The following is a 21,165-nucleotide window of genomic DNA, read 5'->3' on the forward strand; positions in this document are numbered from 1 at the left end:
AGATCTATAAGCAATCTTAATTATAAATACAATTAACTTTGTGGAACAAAGTTTTGCATTTCAGTTAATTATCCTGTCTTTTATGAGTATAAATATTATGCATACATGCTAACCTTTAGAATTGATATTTTTAGAGTGTAACTTTCAAAACTTTACATTCAGTCTGATTTAGATAAAGAAGCAAGTACATAAATTCAACTGCATTAAAAAACATATTAGTTTGGGTTGCGGAATCATAACGAGGAATGAAGATAACATAGTATAAAAATATAATTTGAACACAAGTCGAGAAAGCACTTCAATTTGTTCAGACAGTAACTTTTGATGTTCTTATCTTGTCTGCATGTACAAACAGTATTGTGTAAATGTAATTTCCTTTTTGTAACAGCTGTAACGGACCAAGTCAGAAAAAATAAAAAATTCAAATCTAGTACAAAAATTTGCACAAAGTTTAATTGTACTAAGATCTGGCATTAGTTTGTTCATAAAGTGTTTCGTTTCAAATTGTCATTTGTTCAAAAAAAATTTTACCCATAAGATTCAGAGGTAGCGCATTTACTTTAACAGTTAGACGTTATATCACCGAATTCACTTTTTGTGACTTGGTTCACTTCAGCTCTTAGCTTTTATAATGGCTAAAATTTCGTTAATCCAGATGAGGTAGGTATTAAATATTTAATTTTTTTTTGTCACAAAATATTATTTTCATTTAAAAACTGTCATTACTTTATTTTATACCACAGCGTTGTTTGCAAAAAGCAACAATTTTAAAGAGTCCTGTTTGTCCTGTTTGTTTCGTTATAATAATAATAATCAACATACCAATTGAACTGTTTTAATAATAATTAAATGCTTCATCGTGACTTGTTGTAAAAAAAAGCATTGCTTTTTCACTCATTGTGCTTGAACATGCGTTAATAAGTCAAATTACGTGTCCTGAATTTTTTTTAAATTTCCGATATCAAAGAGAAGCCAGATATAAAACATTTAAAAATGAATACGTGTGTGCGATATATCTATCACGAGGAAAGGGCATGTGATAGAACATGCAATCTCAATAAAATTGACAAGTTTTTCGTGGAGAGCAGTTCAGTGAATTTGTATTCGTAGATGAAACACAAAGATTTTTCAGTAAAAAGATATTTTCATTTTATTGAAGTATGTATTACATACATACATTCAAATTGCAATGTGTTTAAATTTTTTTTTAATATACGTATGTCTGAGGAAAATATTTAATTTTCTGATAACAATTTCAAAGAAGTTTAAATTATTTTATCAATCTCAATCGAATTGGCTTTAATTTAAAAATATGTATTTTTCTTTGTGCTTTTGTTTTTTACGTTTTTATATTCAAACAAGATTAAGATCTTTATTCAAGGAAATACAAATAGAGAATATTCTGAATGATAAAATTAATTAATTTATACCACAATCTAAATATAAATAAATCAAAGTTATTTCCCAGTAAAGTTGTATTAAATTAAAACAACATTTATATTAATCAAATATGCATTGTTGATACAAAATGTATTTACGACACTTTTACATGTAAGCAATATAAATTTCTTAGAATTTGTTTAATAACAAAATATTTTATTTTTAAATTAAATTATATTTTGTACTTTATTTTAACATAAAATACCATATCGAATAATCTTATTTATTCACACTATTATTTGGATCAATAACAGAATTTTTAAATAATAATACTCTTATAAAATAATAAACTTTGTTTTCTCAGAATTTATTTTAAATATTTAATATTTTAAATTATTAAAAAATCATAGTTATAATTAATATTCAAACATGATCTATGAAGTGTTTACAAATTCCAGTTCTGAAAATTAATAGCTATCAAGAATGGAGTGTTTTCATAATAAAAATTGGGAATTTTTCTAGAATACAAAATAAAAGGTTAAATTTAATTCAATTCCAGTTAATTTCGAGATTAAAACATCAAAAACATCTGCTTAGTTGATGTAGATTTAATTTATTAAAGGTCTTCAACGAATTTATTAACATGAAAACAAATTGTGAAATTTTTTAATAGAATTCGTTTAAAAATCTTTGATTTCTGATGTATAATCGATTTTTCTAGAGTTATTAAATTTTTTTCTTTATTTGATATGTATTGGGATTTAGAGAATGTATAACTGTTATTTTATTTGAGTTTGTAATCCTCAGGAATATTTTACGGTAAAATAAATTTTGTTGAAATATCAGGTGTATAAGCTAAAATCCGCTCATAGTTTTTTCTCTGGATTTAGACCATGTAAACATTAAACAGTTTCCATTATCATAAAATAATAATATTCTGTAAATTCGTAAATTTACTGAATATGGTTGCTTAATCTAAACAGAAATTCTAACACTGACTATGAGTTTGTGTATTTTTTAAAAACATTGTTTTCTATAGTTGTGTATCTTCTTTGTTAAAACTTAAAATGTCTAATTTTTGTATAAATTCGCCTCCATACAACACACACAAAAACAAATTAAATAAAAAAATACATATCTTTCCAGTTATATTGCAAAAGTGCTAGACGTTATCTTTGGTTCTAAAATAAAACTCAAAAAATGTACGTACACAAATAAAAAACAACGATTTTGGTGCAGCTCTTTTTACGTGACATGCATTCACAATGACAGGCAAACAGACAGAATTTGAAAATTTTGAAATTCACTTTTACGTTTTTGCAAACAGAAATATATCTACGATGGTATTTGATTTTCAAACATCCTGAATCGAAATCGTGCTCAAATAAAAAGAATTAAATAATCATCTTTCAAATAGAATCACTTGCATGATTTTTACTTGTGATTCACAAGCTCAAATGTAGACCCGTATAAACTTAGCATGACAACTTTTGAAAAGTTAATTTTTTTTTGGCTCAGTAATTGCCGCATAATTGCCGTGTTTATGCCGTGAAGTCAAAAAAATTGCCGCGCGCTTAGTTTGGTCAGAATCGGTAAACCAAGTTTGTCATGCTAACTTTATATAAAGTTAGCATGACAAATTTTAATTTTTGATCAATTTAAATTTTTTTTTCTCTAATTATTTAAAGTTTAATTGCCGTAATTATGCCGTGAAATCGAAAATAATATATATCTTTTGGTTTTCTCAAAAAAAAATAAAATGTATTTTTTGTTAACCCTATTCCATATAAAGTTAGCATGACACACCCTGTATTTCTTAAATCCTTGGTCAATTTGAAAATTTTTTTGGCCAATTAATTGCCGCATTGGGTTAATATAAAAACTGCAAACTCAAAAAAATTGCCGCGCTTTTGGTTTTTTCAAAAAAAATTAAAAACTGTTTTTGGCCTCATATCGTATAAAGTTAGCATGACAAACCATCTATTTCTTAAATCCTTGGTCAATTTGAAAATTTTTTTGGCCAATTAATTGCCGCATTGGGTTAATATAAAAACTGCAAACTCAAAAAAATTGCCGCGCTTTTGGGTTTTTCAAAAAAAATTAAAAACTGTTTTTGGCCTCATATCGTATAAAGTTAGCATGACAAACCATCTATTTCTTAAATCCTTGGTCAATTTGAAAATTTTTTTGGCCAATTAATTGCCGCATTGGGTTAATATAAAAACTGCAAACTCAAAAAAATTGCCGCGCTTTTGGTTTTTTCAAAAAAAATTAAAAACTGTTTTTGGCCTCATATCGTATAAAGTTAGCATGACAAACCATCTATTTCTTAAATCCTTGGTCAATTTGAAAATTTTTTTGGCCAATTAATTGCCGCATTGGGTTAATATAAAAACTGCAAACTCAAAAAAATTGCCACGCTTTTGGTTTTTTCAAAAAAAAATAAAAACTGTTTTTGGCCTCATATCGTATAAAGTTAGCATGACAAACCATCTATTTCTTAAATCCTTGGTCAATTTGGAAATTTTTTTGGCCAATTAACTGCCGCATTGGGTTAATATAAAAACTGCAAACTCAAAAAAATTGCCGCGCTTTTGGTTTTTTCAAAAAAAATTAAAAACTGTTTTTTGGCCTCATATCGTATAAAGTTAGCATGACAAACCATCTATTTCTTAAATCCTTGGTCAATTTTGAAAATTTTTTTGGCCAATTAATTGCCGCATTGGGTTAATATAAAAACTGCAAACTCAAAAAAATTGCCGCGCTTTTGGTTTTTTCAAAAAAAAATTAAAAACTGTTTTTGGCCCCAATGCGGCAATTAATTGGCCAAAAAAAATTTTCAAATTGACCAAGGATTTAAGAAATAGATGGTTTGTCATGCTAACTTTATACGATATGAGGCCAAAAACAGTTTTTAATTTTTTTTGAAAAACCCAAAAGCGCGGCAATTTTTTTGAGTTTGCAGTTTTTATATTAACCCAATGCGGCAATTAATTGGCCAAAAAAATTTTCAAATTGACCAAGGATTTAAGAAATAGATGGTTTGTCATGCTAACTTTATACGATATGAGGCCAAAAACAGTTTTTAATTTTTTTTGAAAAAACCAAAAGCGCGGCAATTTTTTTGAGTTTGCAGTTTTTATATTAACCCAATGCGGCAATTAATTGGCCAAAAAAATTTTCAAATTGACCAAGGATTTAAGAAATAGATGGTTTGTCATGCTAACTTTATACGATATGAGGCCAAAAACAGTTTTTAATTTTTTTTGAAAAAACCAAAAGCGCGGCAATTTTTTTGAGTTTGCAGTTTTTATATTAACCCAATGCGGCAATTAATTGGCCAAAAAAATTTTCAAATTGACCAAGGATTTAAGAAATACAGGGTGTGTCATGCTAACTTTATATGGAATAGGGTTAACAAAAAATACATTTTATTTTTTTTTGAGAAAACCAAAAGAGATATATTATTTTCGATTTCACGGCATAATTACGGCAATTAAACTTTAAATAATTAGAGAAAAAAAAATTTAAATTGATCAAAAATTAAAATTTGTCATGCTAACTTTATATAAAGTTAGCATGACAAACTTGGTTTACCGATTCTGACCAAACTAAGCGCGCGGCAATTTTTTTGACTTCACGGCATAAGCACGGCAATTATGCGGCAATTACTGAGCCAAAAAAAAATTTACTTTTCAAAAGTTGTCATGCTAAGTTTATACGGGTCAAATGTAGGTAAGAATTATATTCAAGTATAAGGTTCTTAAAAAATAGAGCTTGATTTAACAATTAGACACCAAATTTTTGTGTGAACTTTGGCAAATAAAGTTATGTTCGAGTACTTTTAACATAAAAATAAATATTTGTCAAACGTTACTAATGTAATTTTCCATTGAAACGATTTTTTATCCTTGACACAACCCATTAGTAAATTATTAAGTAGATATCATTTTACTTGCAATATATGTAGGTGTAGGTACTATACAGGGTGTCCCAAAAGTTAGCGTCGACACGAAAACGGTAGATAGGGTAGGTGGTGACCGTTATCAGAAAAATATTTAAAAAAATCGCAGCCATATATTTTGGGAGTTATGGGCATTTGAAAAAAAGTCGAAAAAATGGTCACCCTGTGACGGTTTTTCATATGCCGTGACTACAAATCTTGATTTTTTTCATTTTTTTCTATTGTTACGGAACCTTGAATAACCCTGCTATCAAATGCATTCAAAAATTTTAACTCAGCTGCATCAGGTTTAAAAAAAATATTACTTTTTTACCCAACTTAGTACTAAAAAATTTTGCATGACTCTAATTCAATGAGCCGTAGTGTAAAAATAATGCACTACAATGTTTCGGCAAGTTGCCTTAAAAGTTGGTGTGTTCAATTCTCTTTTCAAAATGGTATAACATTGTTGGGAATAGTTCATAAAAAACAGAGATACAATTTTTTTTCTTAAGAAATCATTGAATTAGAGTCATGCAAAAATTTTTAGTACTAAGTTGGGTAAAAAAGTAATATTTACTTTAAAACTGATGCAGCTGAGTTAAAATTGTTGAATGCATTTGATAGCAGGGTTATGCAAGGTTCCGTAACAAAAGAAAAAAAGAGAAAAATTAAGATTTGTAGTCACGGCACATGAAAAACCGTCACAGGGTGACCATTTTTTCGACTTTTTTTCAAATGCCCATAACTCCCAAAATATATGGCTGCGATTTTTTAAATTATTTTTCTGATAACTGTCACCACCTACCCTAACTACCGTTTTCGTTTCGACGTTAACTTTTGGGACACCCTGTATATCAATTTATGCATTCGTACAAAAAAAAAAGTTGAGATTACATTTTTCCATGACATTACGATGGTAGAGAATGCCAAAAAAGTGGGTCCCGGAAGTCCGTCTGCCAGTCTGTCTGTCTGTCTGTCTGTATAAGGTTCTACAGCCTAAACGAATGGACCGATTGACGAAACTTTTTGTGAAGAAAGTTTCGTTGTTTAAATATAAACCAAAAATAAAATTTCCAAAAAAATAATTTTTGGATTTTTAAAAAAATTTTGAAATTTTTTTTTTTTTTTGAATAATCAAATTTTCGAAAATGGGACATTGAATTTTTTTGAAATTTTGTGTTTAGATGTTAATCAGTTAATTCTATAAAATCGCATACCTACCATTTTTTTTAAAATTTTTTCCAAGAAATTATTTATGAAAAATTATTTTTTAAAAAAACGGCTCTAACGATTTTGAACATTTTTTTTTTTTCTTAATATATCAATCAAAACTGCATTTTCGGGGGCAATTTAATTTCAGATTTTATTTAATTTTTTTAAAAAACGGATTTTATTTTTTGTTTTTCATTTTTTTTCTGTACCCATAGTAGGTACCTACATTTTCCAAATTTCTATATAAAAAGTCTTAAAAATTTAAGCAACTTGAACTCTAAGAGCAAGTTCGTGCGACCCAACCCATTTTATTTTTTAAAGGGTTAATTAATAAGGTGTTGACTTTTATTTCAAACTTTTGTTGTGCAGAACAAGCGTCAAGCACGAGAAATTTTGGTTTACTTAATAAATTTGAATATAATATCTGCATCGGTAACTCCTTCTAACAGCATATGGTTAAGACCGAAGTTGCCGGTGGAAAATTGACGTTGAAAACAATTAACGAAACGGAAGACTGGAGGTATAAATTTGGAAGCATTATTGGATGAAGATTCGTGTCAAAAACGCAAAAAACAACTTGTCAAAGAAAAAAATATTGCGTATACGCCACAGTGACCCATGTCCATGATAATTATATATAAAGCAATATCTTCATTAAATCTTTTAATTTTTTTTTAAATTAAGACATAAAGTGAAAGCAGATATAGCCATTAGATAATCGTAATCGAATAATTATTTAAAAATATATACAAAGCAAGGGAAAAAGTACCGTCTGTAAAACTGAAATAAAAGTAGTTTAGTACAGGAAGGATAGACTTTTTCGTATAATGAAATACAGGAAAGCTGATTTTTTCAAATCTGAAAGAAGGGTATTAGAAAAAGTCCTGGTTTTCTGGACGCCAAACACCTGGCGAAATCCGGCATTTTGAAAAACGCGAATTGGTCTTTATCTACTAAACTATTGGCTTGACCGAAGCTGTAAAATAATATAAATATCTTTTCTTGTGCATTCACTGTTTTCAGCTAGGACAATACTTTTGAGGTTATGTTGTTTTATTTTCTATTTTTTTTTTTTTTTTTTTTTAATTTTTCTCAGTCTCTATGATAGGACGCCAGGGGGTTGGCATCCCGAATACTAGGACTTTTCAAATACCCTTCTTTCAGATTTGAAAAAAATCAGCCTTCCTATATTTCGTTCCACAAAATGCCTGTTTTACTAACTTTTCTGTACTAAAACTCTAGTTTTTAGATCAATAACTTACATCGCATGACTCTCAAAAATATACCAAATTACTCGAAATTCGATAGTCTATAACCGGTAATGATAAAATCTTAAGAAAACCGAAAAAAATAAATTAAAACAGCATAACCTCAAAACTATTGCCGGCTCAGAAAAATAATGTATCACAAAGAAAAATATAACTAAATTTACAAGAACTTTGGTCTGATAACCATTTCCATGGGACCAATAGTGCTTCGCGTTTTCCAAAATGGCGGATTTCACCAGGGGGTGGCGTTCCGAAAACCAGGACTTAAGCTTTTCTAATACCCCTCTTTTAGATTTGAAAAATTCAGCCTTCCTGTATTTCGTTCCACAAAATGCCTGTTTTTGTACTAACTTTTCTGTACTAGTTCTTACTTTAAGTATGAAATAAATTGGGTAACGAAAATTTCAGAGGTGAAAATTCAGTGTTAATGCTGGTTTGGACTACATTGTTCAGCTCATTTCTTTCAAGTGGCTGCTTATACTATTTACGTATCATTGGATTGATATCGTTTTCTAGATTCTGGTAGAGGTAGATGTCAATTTGAAGAATTTCTTATTTGTCGTAAGGCTTCCAGCCTAAATTAGGAAGCTGTACGTCATGAGCCTAATAATAAATTGCTTATACAGGAATAGCTTATTCCTCTGGCTAAGTCCGTTCGGTTTCCGCTTAAGTTTACGGAAACAGTGAAAAGCATTATTAACTTTCTCAAAAAAAATGGTATAGCTCGTTATTTGACTCTTAGCTGCTTAAGCTCGGTGTTCATCGGGAAAGATGATTTTAGAACTTTTGCATTGCTTGGATGAGCGTCCCCTTCTTGGTTCCAGGAAATAAATGTACATAATGTCTTTTCCAATTTGATTAAGCTTATTTTAAAGCCCCAAACATTGGTATTTATGTCTTGTCTAGAATTGGTGTTATAAGCTGTTTTTGTGATTTAAAAACAAACAAAGCAACAAATCATCGGAATAGATCTAGCCACGGTTGAATTAAATGTCAGATTTTTTATCAAGGTAAAAAACAGGAAATGATTGTTAAAACTAAATTTTAACTAAAATTTTCCATAACAATGCTCTTCAGTTAACACACTGAAAATTAATATTGATTTTCTCCTTGGGCTTTATACCTCATTCGAAAAAAAATTGCATTTCTCACGTTTTTTGCTCTTCAGTTAACACACTGAAAATTAATATTGATTTTCTCCTTGGGCTTTATACCTCATTCGAAAAAAAATTGCATTTCTCACGTTTTTTGCTTATTTCTCATGAAGCTTCAAACCCAGAATTAAATGTTGTACCTACTTCTAAAAACTAGAAATATTAACTTTTTTACATAACAATGAAATATAATTTAAATTTTTCTTAAACCCTATATTTGCACACTCTATCAATGGTCACCGTGTGCATAAAACACTTTTAGTTTGCACCTCAATTCAATGAAACATTCATACGAATTTTCATTCACATCCACTATATACAAGAAAAAATTCGTCATTTTTAAATAATTCACCGAATAGTAAATTCCTAAAGGTCTTTTCAACAAATTGAACTATATACTACCTATTTGTACACTTATACATTTATTCCAGGTGCACCATTACATTCACCGGCGGATCCAGGGGGGGGGCACGGGGGCACGTGCCCCCCCCAGAACTGGTCCATACTTAAAGCACATCAAATTATAAGAGTTGTTAAACTATATGAATAATAACAGAAAGAACTTGGGTGAAACTCTTGTCTATTTCTGGCTGAAAATGCGAATTTTATTGTTTGTTGCATCCCTTTCCCATGAAAAGCTCCACCTCACAAATAAATAAACGACTATTTGTTGAAGGGTAAACACGAATGTTTTTTCTATTAAAAAAAAAGTGAATTTTCTAAGTGTTTTTTTTTTTAACTTCAAAGTGATTTTGGTGAAAAATTTTGATATGGACATCGACAATCAAGGTATGAATGGTATTCTAAAAAAAAATTATATATATATGCAACTCTATTTTTTCATACGGAGGAATTGAAGTTCACACTTAAAAAATTTGCACTTTTTTCGTTGTTTTTTTTTTTAACATTAGTGTTTTTAAAATACCGCAACACTTCACAACATTGCCTATATATTATTGAACTGCTGGATATGTAGAACAAACTTGCATTTCAGAAGTTTGCAAAATATTGCACCCCGAAAATAAAGACCCCTTAAAAAAAAAAAAACTCCTCAAAAGCGACCCTTACTTATAGATTTTTATAAACATTATGTTATTGAGAAAATTTCTCCAGGGATACCGTTGCGTCCGTTCCGTCAATCCATCCGTTGAAGTTGAAGGATGGGACAGAAAGGGGTGACCCATAGAATACGTCGTATGACGAATTGCTTTTTGACAGCTCACTTCAAATTCCAAGGTGTGTTCGATATTTTATCGCTGAATTTGCACTAAGGAAGTTCTGATGCAAGAAATTTTTAACTATTATTGTTGTTCTTTTTTTTAATAAAATAAAAACGACTAGATTTCTTGTAGGTACTTGCTCTTCAGTTAAAAACAATTTTTTATAACAAATTATGAGTTGTAGGTATGACTTTGGCATAGTAAAATTGAACTCAACAACAGAATGTGAGCATTTAATTGATATAATTTATTAGATATATCATTAAATGTTACTTTTATTACATTTTCTACACAAATATACAATTAAAGTATCCCCGGTGTGCACTCAGAAACAGAAAATCGAACTGATCTATTGTTGACAACTAATGTCAAAGGATACGACGGATGAAAAAGTAGAAAGTTGGGCTACTTCTTCCGTCGAATCCGTCCGTCTCCGTCCGATCCGTCGCTTATGGGTCGCTTCCCATAAAAACGTGTGTATTTTATCGAGCTGTCAGTCAAAAACTTCGACGCAACGGACGCAACGGATTCTATGGGTCGGGCCCTTTAAAAATATGTAAAAAAAAATAGTGTCCCAAATTTCAAAAGAATAGGCGCATTAGTTTTGAAGTTATGAGGGGCACCGGCTTTGAAAACATTAGTTGTGGGGAGAACGATTTAAAGTTTTGAACTCTGGACTAAAACGTTCGTAAGCGAAGTATTAAAATATCCATAACTTGGTCAATTTGGCTCCAATAGACCTACAATTTGAACACAATATTCTTGAGATATAAAAAAATTTTAGGTAATGCAAATAAAAAAAAAAAAAAACAAAACTGGGTTTCCCGGGGAAAAAGTATTTTTTAGTTTTTTTTTTTTGTTATTCTTTTAGAACTTTAATATTTATTAGAATGAAGATTTAAGTATTTGACTTAAAAGGTCATCAAATAATGGTATAAATATGTCCATGATATTGCAAAATTTTATACAAAATCAATTAAAAAACGTAAACATTTTTTTTCTAAATTTTATCTACTCAATTTCTCAAGAACTATTTAATGAAACAAATTAAGTCTTTAATATAGCACAGGATTGTACATGATGCATTTTATGATTTTTTATATTTTTTTTTTCTCCCGGCTAATCAGGAGGTAAGTAGGTAAGCACTTAAGTGGCTTTTACTGTAACAAGAAAATGAAAATTTTTCCTTCCGAATAACTTTTTTGTCATTTGGTACCTATTTGATGTGGAAAATGTGCCAAAATATTTTTGGCCAGGTTTTAGACCAAAATTCCGCACTGTGCGTCGTTAAAATTCGCTGCTTGTCAGTCAGTCGTCATTTTATTTCTAACTGTTATTTTTGATTTTTGTTGCCAATCCGTCACTTGTGCCCCCCCCAGAAAAAAATCCTGGATCCGCCCCTGATTACATTCATTGAAAAAAAGGATATACCTACCATTTTTTTTCCTAAAACCAAACAATGCTTCACTTGCATCTGAGCCAGGGAGTCCTCCCATGTCGTAATTCACTCTACTATCTGCACTTACATGGGCTTAAATTATTCTACCTCAGCATCAGCATCTGGCTATAGTCCAACAAAAAAAAAAAGCAAAGCAAAAAAAAAAAGAAACAAAATGAAAGTAATCTAGAGATACAGGTAGCACTATGTAAAGTATACCTGGTATACCATTATTCCGTGGCCTTGCTTTGTTCCGCGAAATTCGCAGCGATCCTTGTTCTAAAAAACACTCAATTAAGCTTTGGTGATTTCAGTTTCAGTTTGCAGAATATTTTCCACAGTTTTCCAAAGTAAAACACATTATAGCATTGTGTCTAGGTAAGATATATACATAGAACTCATAACATTGGGCTATCACGATATACCTCTGTACACATCCTTTTGCTACGTTTTGTGTATCCAATATCATAAATTTAACAGAATTCACCGCCTTAATCCATGATTTCTAGAATAATCTCCTCTAGTAGAAAATTTAGGTAACTCCTGAACTTGGCTCGAATCCATCAATTATTCAATCAACCATTCGTAATGAATTTGGGTCAATTTTATGCTAACCGTGTAGAAATGATGAAAAGACTCTTCAAAACGCCTGGCCAGTTGTTGGAATTTTATAGAGAGTAATGCTTTTTTAACAAGGAGCGCTCTTTTGTTGAACAAAAAACTCAAAAAGTAAACCAAATGTTTGTAGTTATGGGAAAGTCTATTAAATAAGCTGCCATCATATCGTCCATAATTGGCCTGTACGTTAATGTTTATACATATTTATGTATACAGCAAATAGGTATAGAATGAAGTTGTAGTAGTAGATAAATGGAAAGGCTTTCGCTATAAAAGAAATCATTTAATGAGATTTAGTTTTCTCTTTTAGCTCTTTTGAACTTGCTCTAAGGATTTTAATGATTTAAAGTAAATTTAACCTGTAACTAATTTAATTTTGAGACATTGTTAAAAATGGTCTTATACAAAAACATTCGGGTTTTTATCGTGTTAATTTTGTTTTGAAAAATTTAATTAAGTGTTTCAAGCACGAGCAAAATGAAAAGGGTTTTTTTTTTTCAAAAACGGTTTTAACGATTTTGAATAAAACAAATGCATGCACTGTGGCAAATAGGGTCATGTTTTTTAAATATTTCTTTTTTTGATCATCGAACCTTTCAATGATCAGTGAAATAAGAAAATTTTTTTTTAAGAGAAGTTTTGATCAATTAAAAGGTTCTTTTTAGTAGAAATATCCTACAACTTATTACTTTCTTGTTGTTACCCCTTATTACCACTTTACTGTCTCAAAAACGGAAGTAAAAATGTTCAATGATTCATTTCAATGATAGCTTTATTTGACCTCTTAAGTGTGAGCACTGAATCAAAGGACTTAAATCAAATTGTTGCATCTTAATTCAGGGAGCTGTACAACGAATTTTCGATCCAATTGTGATTGTTTTTTTTTTTTTGTCGTTTGTGAATATTGTGACTGATGAAATTGATACATCAAAAGTGATATATAAAAGAAGGGTTCTACGAAGAAAAAAAAACCAACGTTAAACAAATTGCATGTAAAAGGGTTGTTTCTGAATTCTGATAAATGTCCATTCAGTATTTCAATGGGATTTTTATCATTTTGTTGAAAGTAGAAGGGAAAGATACGCCAACGCTAGGAGAGTGGGTTGTTCTAACCCACAAACCGCTCAACTCTAGTGTTGAACCATGTCTTTGGGCATTCTAACAAAAAAAAAATTCTAAACTAAATTAGCTAAAATTTTTATTCAACTAAATAGGGCAAGTATTGGTTTAGCTTGTTTTTGGACGTTCTAATCGAAAGGAAAACTCAAATTAATTGATGCACTTTGGTGGACTTTTAAAGTGTTTCAATCCTTTAAAGTCCTTACAAGTCTTTAAATGACATTTTTATAACGATCGGTTTAGTGAGTGATGAACAGTAAATTCATTATGAAAATGTGGAATCTATATGTGTTATGTGTGCTTAAAACACTAAATTCCACATAATTTCCTTATTAATTTCTGAGAGAATGGTCACACTAATCACTTTTCAAAATTTTATATAAAAATATGAATCGTTAAGAGGCGTTTGCTGGATCAAAACTTAAGCATTTAAATTCAACATAGATCCTTATGTGACAATTTACGCAGAGGAAAAAGTACAGAATAAGAGTTTATGTTCAATATAAATATTTATGTTTCGATTCAGCAAACGATGTTCCTAAGAGTTTTTTGTCCAATTTTCATGAAAAATAGAATTTGGAAATAAATGTTTAAGTACGAGTATCTATATGAAAGTGTGGTTCAACAAGATCAAATGTAACCAAAAGTAAACAAAACAGTTGGAAAATTAATTTAAATACATTGTGTAAAATTTGTTGGTCATTTTAAAATGCGGGGTGGAAAATCCTTGACCCAGGCAGAAACGGGCAAAATTAAGGCTTGCCATGAAGAGGGCTTTTCTAACCGGAAAATATCTAGAGTATTTGAAAGGTATTTGTGTAATTGATGATTTTATTTACAAAAGTTGACAAGTATCTATTGTTACTTTCAACTACCAGGAAGGAAGCCTTTGGTTGAAGAGAGAGCCAAAAGTGACAAAAAATTAAGTGATTTTTGAGAGAATTTAACAGCAAGAGAAGTTTTCGAGAAAATGAACTTGGTAGTGCCTAGTGGGAGGACGACAAGTACAGCAAATAATTATGGTGGACTTAAGTCATTCCTACGAAAGAAAATGTGAAAAACTGGCGCTCTTGTCAAGACATACACCTGCCTACATTCGCCTGAAAAGCATAGACTCTGGGATGAAAAATGAAAAACCGATGTGTACACCGTCTAGGTCATCCAAATTAAACTTTCTCTTAAGGCACACACACTTACATAGTCAGTGTATTATAATAAACACTTGATTTCCTTGACAGTTCCTTTCTTAAAGGTTAATTTTTATTAAAAGAAAAACAACGAAAACACTTGGAATAAAAAATCAAAGGCCAAAGAGGAATATTTGGGGCACCTCAAAATGTTGTCGGCAATTCAAAATGCATATTTCTATCTAGGAGGTAAAATCTCTCGCTACAACGCAGTTATTCAGGGAATAGAGATTCATTGGAAATTTAATTAACCGCTCTGAAAGTTTGCTCAACATTTCTGGAAAATGTGAGAACTTTAGCAATATGTTATTATTCATAGAAGGAAATTTGTGTGCTATATATTCTATTCAGCAGTTACCATAATTGTTCATATCTTTGAACCAATTACGAAAGTAAAATACTCGGATGTTTCGAAAACCATGAACTGTAATGCAAGCAGAGTCTGTGGATTAAATGGTGATAGGGTAAACAAAAACAAATCTTTGAGGCAGATCAAATAACTATAAAATTTCTTGCAAAACAAGCATCATATTTTTGGAATTGGATATACGAAATGTTTATTTTACATGTCACTCATGAACAAATATGCAAGAGGAATCATGCAGCAAACGTAAATAATGAATGCATGTGGCATATACTAGTGATATTGTGTGTCTCGATTAACTCTACTTGTCATGCTTTAATATTAGACTACCTATACCCCATGACAATAACCCATGCTTTAGCTTGAACAAATATTTCTTCCTTGTAGGTATGTTTTAGGTATCTATTTGCAACGAAAACTAATAACATTCTACTACTTTCCCCAGGACCAATATTTATTTTATGATCATAAAACCAAAAAAGTTGATGTTTTTCTAGTTATACCTATTAATTTGGAATAAGAAGTTTATCGTAAAAGAAGCTGAATTCTAACTATTGATAAAGGCTCTCCTACGAAAATTTAAATTTTTAATAGATTTGTATTGCGTATTGAGTCTTCCTCGGAAAAATTAGAAAAATTCGAAGGAGAATTTTAATGCCCCTTTGTTTCAGTGTCAAAAATATGGAATAACTCCCTTTAGCTTTTAAAAATAAACAACTCATCGCCCTAGTATTGAAGTGCCGTTAACGCCATTTTTACAGCTATGACAGCTGTAGATTTAGATTTTTTAGTAGGTAAAAATTCGTTAATATTTATCTTTTATATACATGTTATTGGACATCTGAAATTCGTTTAGTTTTCAAAATATTTACATTTTTGTTCAAAATGAGTTTGCCGTATACGTACGGTGACCATCCGTCCCGTTTTACCCGGGACTGTCCCGTATTTCTACAGCTTGTCCCGGGTTTTTATTTAACAAACCCGGGACGAATAAGTGTCCCGTATTTTGTAATTTGTCCCGTGATTGTCCCGTATTTGCACATTCTCTGATTTTTTTATTCAATATTTTAAAGACTTTGTACGAAAAACAAGAAAACAGTGATTGGAAATTAAAATTTTTCTAGTACGCTGCTGAAGCAAAACGAAAAATTTTCTAAGTCTCCAAAGTAAAAAAACGATAAAAAAAACTCTCCATATATTCTAGCACAGGTAAGAATTTCGTTGCCTAAGCTGCGTACTGTGCAACGAAAAGCAAAATTTTCGTTTACGATTTCGTTGTGATGGTTTTGTATGAAAATTTTCGTTTTGCCTCTAGACTAGGCTTTAGTTTTTTTTTAAATGTTCGTCCACTCCTATTTAGTTCCAGCTTCTGTTTGTCAGGTTGGTACACCAGGAAAAATGTTTTCAAATAAAGAACAATATATGGAAGAGTAAAGAACCCAGATAAGTTTCAAAACTTTTAAGGACATGTTAAAAGTTGTGTTAAGGTTTATACAATTTCAAAACCATTTAAATAAAAATGTTAAAAACAGCTCTCCCGATTTTGATTAAAAATATATTTTTTTAGAAGTTATAAACAGACATTATTAAAAAAACCATTTTCATGATTTCTGATTTCGTAAACGACTTAAATGATTTCAACAAAAACGCTCCCTAAAAATCGTTTAGGAAATCTTAATATCAAAAAAAGGAAAAATTATGAAAACTCATTTAAAAAAATTTTAATTTTTTATCCGTCCCGGGTTTGGCTTCCAGAAATATGGTCACCGTACGTATACGCCATGAAAATCAGAAGTTTCTTTTATTCATACACGTACGTCAAAAAAAAAACATAACCACATGAAGACGTACGTCAAAACAATTCTCAAAATGTTCATAAATTGCATGAAAAATTTGACCTAAATGCCAAAATTTGGTATTAACGTCAAACAATACTTGAAAAAAAGATAGAAAAAAAAAACGGATAGCAGATTTGAAAAGAGTACCCTCGAAAACATAAGACTGCATACCTTGTTCAAAAAATGCAATTTGGCATATACGGCACTCCAATACTAAGGCGACGATACTGTCATGGTTACAGAAATTCTGGTAAAATATTTTTGTTCTCATTTTGCGGCTTTGTCTTAAAACAAGGCACAAAAATATTGAAGGCTAAAAAATAATGGTACGCCCCAAAATGGTGCCTTTACTGCCTTTGGTGCTTTTTGGTGTAATTTACAAGAACATTTCATGGTGAAAAAATATGAAATTTTATTCACTGAATGATATTAGTATGGATAATATTGAAACTTCAAAATGGATGCCAGAATAGGCACCACTGTGCGCCGAAAAGTGGTGCCTTTGGTGATTTTTTGCGTCGAAAAATAATTTTCACAGCCATTTCTTGACGAAAAGTCATGACATTTCTTATATGGAATAAAATGAATATGGAAAATAGCCTGCCAACTTACATATTTGTATTCAAAATATTGAACAGAATAAGCGTTGAAATAGAACTTTTTTTTCAAAAACTAAATGCATGTCAAAATGGCGTCTTGGAACTGTTCATATTCAACGAAAAAAAAATCGCGAATTCTTAAAACAAATTCCAAAAAGTGGAAAATTAGAACAACCCACTATTTTATGGAATTTTGTTGAAGAAAATTTAGTGTTTTGGGTTTTTATTATTACTAACTATGCTTAAAAGTAGGTATAAAAAAAATTACATCACTTTTCGAAGAAAAAAAAGTCATCTTCAACTTCTTATATCTCAAAAACCTGACGTCACTAATTTTTTTGGCCGTGCAAAAGATATTTGACGCCTAAAAGCACAAAGGTACCACCTTTGCCAAACAGGTCTTCAAAAAAATTATTAATCCACACATAAATAATATTTTTAGAAAATTCATAGACCCGTATACAAAAAACCCTAATTTCATTAGTGCAAGTATTTTTACTTGCGATATAGGTACTATATATCAAGTTATGTATTCGTACAAAAAAAAAAAGTTGAGATAACATTTTTCCATGACATTACGATGGTAGACAATGTCAAAAAAGTGGGTCCCGGAAGTCCGTCTGTCTGTCTGTCTGTCTGTCTGTCTGTCTGTCTGTCTGTCTGTCAGTCTGTCTGTCTGTCTGTCAGTCTGTCAGTCTGTCAGTCTGTCAGTCTGTCAGTCTGTCAGTCTGTCAGTCTGTCAGTCTGTCAGTCTGTCAGTCTGTCAGTCTGTCAGTCTGTCAGTCTGTCAGTCTGTCAGTCTGTCAGTCTGTCAGTCTGTCAGTCTGTCAGTCTGTCAGTCTGTCAGTCTGTCAGTCTGTCAGTCTGTCAGTCTGTCTGTCTGTCTGTATAAGGAGCTACAGCCTAAGCGGATGGACCGATTAATGTCAAACTTGGTATGTAGCGTTATTTGGCGACTCTCCAGAGGGGTTTTTGGAATTAATTTTTTTGGACCAAAAATAACGGTACTTGTCATATACCGATTTTAGTAAAATTGAAATATCTCGAAAACGGCTCCAACGATTTTGTTCAAAAAATTCAAATGTTAGTTTTAAGCTAAGGTCTATCTTTCAATGAAAAAATTTTTTTTGAAAATCATTATTAACGGTACCTGCCATAGAAACGTTTTTTTCAAATCCCATTATCTCCGAAACCGCTTATTCGATTTCAACGAAACTTTTTGTGAAGAAGCATTTATATAATGTAAATATAAGCCAAAAATAAAATTTAAAAAAAAAATATTTTTGGATTTTTAAAAAAAATTTGAAATTTTTTTTTTGAAAAATCAAATTTTCGAAAACGGGACATTGAATTTTTTTGAAATTTTGTTTTTAGATGTTGATTAGTGATTTCTACAAAATGGCATACCAATTTTATTTTAAAACTTTTTTTCCAAAAAATTATTTATAAAATATTATTTTTTTAAAAAACGGCTCTAACGATTTTGAAAATTTTTTTTCTAAAAATGCATGTTAATATATCAATCAAAACTGCATACTTGTATTGGAGGGCAATTTAATTTCAGATTTTATTTCATTTTTTTTTTTAAAACGAATTTCATTTTTTTTTTTTCAAATTTATATATAAAAAGTCTTAAAAATTTAAGCAACTTTAACTCTAAGAGCAAGTTCGTGCGACCCAGTCGTGCATTTTATTTTTTTAAATCAAAATCGGAACATTAATATTTTTTTATTTTTTTGTCCTTTTTGTCCATTAGTTTTGTGTGGTTTCCTAAAAAGTGAAATTGAATTTTTTAGGACTACCAATATTGAAGCAAATCGCTCAATTTATTGGTTTAGGCTGCAGATCAAAATAGAGACAGACGGCAGACACACAGATAGACAGACAGAATTGAGGGCCCTACTTTTTTCTTCTTCTTCCATTACCTTTGCTCACAAGTTTAGTTAGCATGTCTACTTTACAAATACAAATAATCATTAGCAGTTGCCATGGCTGCAAAGTATAAAAATAATCTGACAAATTGGAATAAATTTGTTTATATTAAGTATAAATTTTTCTTCTTCATTAAAACGTAATTTTCCTAAAATTGAATCCTTGAAAATATTTTTTTTATTTTTCCAATGAAGCCCCAGATGTTTACCTTAATAATTTTCATACTCAAATATTTATTAAGACCTCTTATCGATTGTATCTATGGAAAATCACGGACAAGAATATTGAACTTCTTAAATAAATTATTTGCAAAAGATTTACGTTACTTTGCACGATGGACTGGTGGTATTTCAAATATTTCTCAAGGACTTCGCCTGATTGATGTATGTATTTTTAATTAAAACTTTGGCCTCTCGCGTAGGAAGCCCATCAAATATTAATTCTTCAAAAATATGTATAAATATATTCATTGACTGGGGTTTATTAACAACAAAATATCTTATTAAACATCCCAAGAAACAATAATAATAAATATTAATTCGAATATTCTATCTTTTCATTTCAGGATAATTAAACACAATCTGTACTGCTGCTGCGGCTGCTACTGCTTCTGCCTCCATCCAGTAAAGAAGGAAAACAAAAAGAAACAAGCTTGCTTGACCGTCCTTGCTCTGCCATAAGAAAAACAGCGCAAATGGGTTTTCCTATAAAGGACCTAATTTCCTTTATTGGTACCATGTGTCTTCGATGTTGCCAAGGGTGTTATATTAAAAGGCTCATGTTATAAATTAATATCTAAAAGACGACGCACACACAATTCCCAGTAGATGCGGAATAAATTCATTATTCCTGGTTATTTTCACACACCACCATCTGGTGGCCTAGCAATACCGCACACACTATAACCAAGGTACCTAACCAATCGGACTTACTAATGCGACAAAATGTACAACCGTTCGTGTCAATGGCCAAACTTTACCGACTGCAGCAGCAATAGTGCCAATCTAACGCTGTTCAAGGATAACCTGCTGGACGTTGAATTTGAATTGGAACTCAATGAGACTGCGGATTGGCCACTGGAGCGTGTGGTTTCGATGGTTGTGCCTGTATTTTTCGGAATAATTGGATTAGCTGGACTACTGGGAAATGCCTTGGTGATATTGGGTGAGTGTTTTATGTAGCATGGATTAATTTTATCTAAATTTTAAGTCACAATTGTAGTCGCAGTGTGACCTTAGGGCCATATTATTATGGAAATCATATAACATATATGCATGTAACACTACTAAATTATAAATTTTCCGACTGAATGCTGTATTAAATTCTACTCTCATATGGTGAGAGAGGTAATGAAGTGAGTAATTTGATGATTTTGAGTTTTAACAGGTAGATTTGATCACAGAGCATGAATTCAATGCGTTGTCGAGTGTCATGTGTTGTGAACAGATGTTGGCAAAATTTGTTAGTTTGATTCAATTTTGTTAGTTTGATCAAAAATTATATTAAATTGCTAGGTGTATTTTAGATTTGGATAGGTACATGTTTTATTCGGTTATCTGTGGTCCAAGTTCTAGGCTAAAAGCAGTTCGGGATCATCAGTAAATGATAAAAAATGCTTTCGACAGTCAATAATGATATAATAATGCAACAAAGGCTTCACAAAATATCAGCTAAACATTAAAAAAAAAAAACATTTAAGGGGGGTTTCCATAGCATTTTAATGGAAGACGGTTGACTAATTGTTGTATAACTTTTGCAGTTTATAAGATAATCTTATGAAACGTACTTTTTTGAAAAGGTAATAAACGTACAAATATTTTTGCATCATTTAAATTTTAGAAACATTTCTTGTGCGATTTTTATAAGGGTCGAAAATGATTTTTTTCCTGC

The 21,165-nt window shown here is 30.6% G+C and overlaps 1 protein-coding gene across 8 annotated transcripts in view; it reads left to right on the forward strand.

Annotated features, from left to right (window-relative positions):
- Nucleotides 1-21,165, forward strand: part of LOC129912097 (allatostatin-A receptor-like) — a 164,823-nt gene that overhangs the window by 64,461 nt on the left and 79,197 nt on the right. For 7 of the 8 annotated variants that reach the window (XM_055990205.1, XM_055990203.1, XM_055990206.1 and 4 more), the window contains one exon: nucleotides 19,841-20,439. In XM_055990205.1, the coding sequence (XP_055846180.1) occupies nucleotides 20,220-20,439 (220 nt within the window). In that variant the 5' untranslated portion in view covers nucleotides 19,841-20,219. Of the gene's footprint in view, nucleotides 1-19,408; nucleotides 19,659-19,840; nucleotides 20,440-21,165 lie in introns of those variants that run through there. The other variant, XM_055990204.1, reaches the window with a different exon arrangement.

Source organism: Episyrphus balteatus, chromosome 2 (assembly GCF_945859705.1).
Source record: "Episyrphus balteatus chromosome 2, idEpiBalt1.1, whole genome shotgun sequence".
NCBI lineage: Eukaryota > Metazoa > Arthropoda > Insecta > Diptera > Syrphidae > Episyrphus > Episyrphus balteatus.